The sequence below is a fragment of the Oryx dammah genome, unplaced genomic scaffold, assembly GCF_014754425.2.
Source record: "Oryx dammah isolate SB20612 unplaced genomic scaffold, SCBI_Odam_1.1 HiC_scaffold_3306, whole genome shotgun sequence".
In the NCBI taxonomy this organism is placed as follows: domain Eukaryota; kingdom Metazoa; phylum Chordata; class Mammalia; order Artiodactyla; family Bovidae; genus Oryx; species Oryx dammah.
This window is the reverse complement of record NW_024073333.1, coordinates 1-4,164: the sequence shown is the minus strand read 5'-3', so window position 1 is coordinate 4,164 and position 4,164 is coordinate 1. Positions and strand designations below refer to the sequence as shown.

General features: G+C 69.1%; 1 protein-coding gene across 1 annotated transcript; it reads left to right on the top strand.

The window, feature by feature from the left end:
• Nucleotides 1-5: 5 nt before the first annotated feature.
• TBX1 (T-box transcription factor 1) lies at nt 6-4,159 on the top strand (the record flags this gene model as incomplete). The annotated part of the gene is made up of 6 exons (XM_040235770.1): nt 6-199; nt 1,859-1,960; nt 2,516-2,687; nt 3,197-3,352; nt 3,914-3,981; nt 4,060-4,159. Coding segments are annotated over 6 exons (792 nt in total), but the record flags the coding sequence as incomplete, so codon positions are not given.
• Between the last annotated feature and the right edge of the window lie 5 nt (nt 4,160-4,164).

The following is a 4,164-nucleotide window of genomic DNA, read 5'->3' as shown; positions in this document are numbered from 1 at the left end:
ACCCGTTCGCGCCGGCCGCCGGGGCTGCCAGCAGCGCCGCGGAGCCCGAGGGCCCCGGGTCCAGCTGCGTGGCCGCCGCCAAGGCGCCGGTGAAGAAGAACGCGAAGGTGGCCAGCGTGAGCGTGCAGCTGGAGATGAAGGCGCTGTGGGACGAGTTCAACCAGCTGGGCACCGAGATGATCGTCACCAAGGCCGGCAGGTCAGGGCGCCCCTCCTTGGCCGTGGGCCGCCCCAGCCTGGAGGGGCCGGCGAGTGGGGCGGGGGCCAGGCCGGCTTCCCGGCTCCCGCGTCCGCCGCCTGGGGAACCAGCGGAGGGGTCAGGGGAGGACCGTGGGGGGCCGGGAGTCCACCCGCCTCCCGGGGACACCCGCGGCCTGAGGCAGGGGCCGGCTCAGTTCTTCGGGGCCTCGCCAACAGGCGGATCCCAGTGGATCCCAACTTTTCAGAGGAGACTCCCGTCTCTGGTTCCCCAGTTCAGTCCACCCAGGCTAGTTGGAGGTGCCGCCGGGCAATGGGACAGTGGGTCGGAACCGCTCTGGGACAGTCAAGACCTTCCCGGACGGGCTGTGTTATGGGGAGGCCGCCACCCCGTTTTCTCAGGCCTACGTCTCTGCTGACAGCGGGGCCTGGCTCTGCTGCTGGGGCTGCCGCCTTCCGTTGGCCTGTGTTTGTTTGAAGGGCCCGGAGAGAAGGGGAACAAGTTTTGCGATGCAGCCGATGTGACCGGCAGACAAAGGCGGTGCCGGTCTGTGTCTAATGTACACAGGAGACACCAGCTCCGCGTCCGCACGGCCTGGGAGGGCTCAGGGCCTGCTTGCAGAGCCCGCCCGGGGCTCCTCCTGCCCTGTCGCAGCATCTTCCCCGGGGAGCCCGGGGCCTTCTGCAGGCTCTCCTGCCTGCCCTGGGCGCTCAGCCTCCCACCCAGCCCAGCCAGCACTCTGCAGCCCCCTCTGGCCTGCAGGGGCAGAGGGTAAGGGTGGCTTGTCCAAGAGGGCTGGCGTCGGCCCACCACCCGAGAGGAGGTGCCTGTAAGAGGCAGCGGCAAGACAGGCGGGCGGGGGCCGGGCGGCACGCTGTCCTCCCAGCCGGCAGCCGGCACCCAGGACTGGACCAGCGGGCGGCCATCGGCCTGAGCTGGGATTGCGTGCAGGATGAGTCGGAGCTCAGGGTACGGGGAGTTCAGGAGACCGCAAGAACACAGGCCAGGCCAGCCTGGAGTAGCTGTGTCTGGGGAACTTGTCTGTGTCCTCGAGGAAGGTGGGGAGAACCCCAGGACCCGGCTAGAAGCCTCAGGGCCAGGGCTGTGGACTCCCCAGCTCAGCCTCTGGCGGGGGAACCGGGGAAGCAGGCACAGACTCAGCCGCAAGGCCGCCCGAGACTCCTGGAATCCTCGCTTTCGCTTTGTTCGAGCCGGGAGCTTAAAGCGATGGCTTAGATCAGGCGGTGGGCGGCGGTCCTGCTGAGGGCCCAGGACCCGGGACTGCTGTTGCTGTGGCCCCCTGGGCTTCCCCGGCCCCGGACAGCCGGATCTGTAGTCAGCTAGGTCGGGTCTGCGCGGGTGGAGGTGCAGTAAGAAGCTAGGAGCCGAGGTCAGAGCCTGCAGGCCCAGCTGGCACGCTGAGTTAGCTGTTTCTGTGTTTCTTACCAGGGTTGGGGGGGCGGGCAAGGGGCTGTCTTGCTGTCCACTTGCCCTTGGTGGGGCAGGGGCCTAGTCAGGTCGGTCAGGCAGCCAGGTGAGGGGAGATATGACCAGGGCCCCGGCCGGGGCCGGCCGGCGGAGAGGAGGCTGCGTTCTGGGCCGCTGGAAGCGGGTGGCCTGCCCTCACGTCCCGAGCTGACGGGGTCTCGCCGCCCCCAGGCGCATGTTCCCCACCTTCCAAGTGAAGCTGTTCGGCATGGACCCCACGGCTGACTACATGCTCCTCATGGACTTTGTCCCTGTGGACGACAAGCGCTACCGGTGAGAGCCCAGCCCGGCCCGGCGGGCGGCCCAGGGTGGTCGGCTCGAGACCGCTGGCCAACTCTCCGGTCCCGCCGGCCCCCAGCCCCCCAGCCCCGCCCCCAGGAGTTCACACGTGCCGGGGCTCCCCACCAGCCTTGTCCGCGTCCCTTCCCCCTCCCCCGGGACGCTGGGCCCCCGCAGCCGGCAGGAAAGGTGGGGTGGCCGGGAGAGATTACGCAGGGCGGGCCTGGCCGCCCGGACAATTAACAGCAATTAATAAAGAGAGCCCGGTCCGCCCTGCGCCCTAGGCCCTGGCGGGCCAGATCCAGGCTCCCCCTTCCCCGCCGCACCGGCTGGCGACTCAGGAGGCTGCAGGCTGGCGGGACCCGCGTGCAGCGAATCGTGGCGCCAGGGCTGGCCGCCTCCCTGCTGGCGCTTCCTGCCGCCTGTTTCCTCGCGGCCCCCCGGGCAGCCCCCCGTCCGCCCGTGGGAGCCTCGGGCACCTCGGGCTCCCTGGGCAAGGCCGTCACCCGGCGTGTCGTGGCCCCTGCCCCCCCCCCCCCCGCGGCCCAGGTACGCCTTCCACAGCTCGTCCTGGCTGGTGGCCGGGAAGGCAGACCCCGCCACGCCGGGCCGCGTCCACTACCACCCCGACTCGCCGGCCAAGGGGGCCCAGTGGATGAAGCAGATTGTCTCCTTCGACAAGCTCAAGCTGACCAACAACCTGCTGGACGACAATGGTCATGTGAGTGCCCCGGGCGACTGCCCTGTACCCCGGCAGGCAGGCCGAGGGGGTCCCCGCTGACCCGGCAGGCCGAGGGGGTCCCCGCTGACCCGGCAGGCCGAGGGGGTCCCTGCTCACCCTGGCAGGCCGAGGTCGTCCCCTGCTGACCCCCGGCAGGCTGAAGGGGTCCCTGCTGACCTGCCCCACGGCAGAGTGTGGATGATGACGAGCCGGGGAGAGCCAGCCCTTGGGTCAGGGGCTTCGGCCTGGGAGAGAGGGCCGCACTGGTCCCTTCACCCCACTGCTGGGCTTTTGCTGGAGGCAAAAGCCTGGAAAGGTTTTCCCTGGAAAGGATGGGGGGCCGTGGGGTGGGGCGGTGGGCAGCAGCCTTTGGAATCTGGCAGTGAGGCTCCTAAGAGGCCAGTCTCCTTGGGAGAGCGCAGGGTTGTGCCGGGTTGTCGGGAGGGAAGTGCGCTGCCCCTCTGGGCCCCGCCGAGCTGAGCTCGCGGACCTCACCACCTCTCTTCCAGATCATTCTCAACTCCATGCACAGATACCAGCCACGCTTCCACGTGGTCTACGTGGACCCACGCAAAGACAGCGAGAAGTATGCGGAGGAGAACTTCAAAACCTTCGTGTTTGAGGAGACGCGCTTCACCGCGGTCACTGCCTACCAGAACCACCGGGTGAGGCCCCGGGGCAGCCCACTCTGCACCCCTGGGAAGGGGTGATTCTCAGTGGCTGCCTGGGGAAACCCAGCCAGGATGGAGCCCACCCCCTCCCACCAGGGCCTCAGACCACCCCCCTCCCCTCTGTGTCGCTGTTGGGACCAGCCTCCTATCTGGTTGACCCCTCAAGCAGCAACTATCACTGTGGCCTGAAAGTTTGTTTTCCAAACCATTCCGGAAGCTCCCACTGGGGGCCTGATGCGCGGTCTACCCAGATTCCTGGGGGGCCCTCCACTCCAGACCTCAGCGGGGGGGGGGGGGTGGGCCTAACTGCATTGCTAGCCCAGCCTGGGGGGCACTTGTGGGTGCTAAAGAGGAGTTCCTTAGCCAGAAGGAGGGCTCCTCAGCCCCGGAGGGGTGCAGCGCCCCGTGGGGGAGGGAGCGGGTGTGCTCCAGCCGTTTCTGGTGAGAACGGGAATGGGGAGGAGCAGAGGGGAGAGTGGCGGGCGCTCCTAGGCTCCCTCCCCTCCGGGTAAGTCCCACGGCGCCCAGGGCGAGCCCAGTGCCCGCTTCCCGCAGATCACGCAGCTCAAGATCGCCAGTAACCCCTTCGCCAAAGGCTTCCGAGACTGCGACCCCGAGGACTGGTGAGTGTCCCCCAGGAGAGCTCGAGAACGCGAGCGCCCCGCTGGCTCCCCTGACCCCCGCCCGCCTCCCTCCCGCAGGCCCCGGAACCACCGGCCCGGCGCGCTGCCGCTCATGAGCGCGTTCGCCCGCTCTCGCAACCCCGTGGCCTCCCCCACGCAGCCCAACGGCGCGGAGAAAGGTAG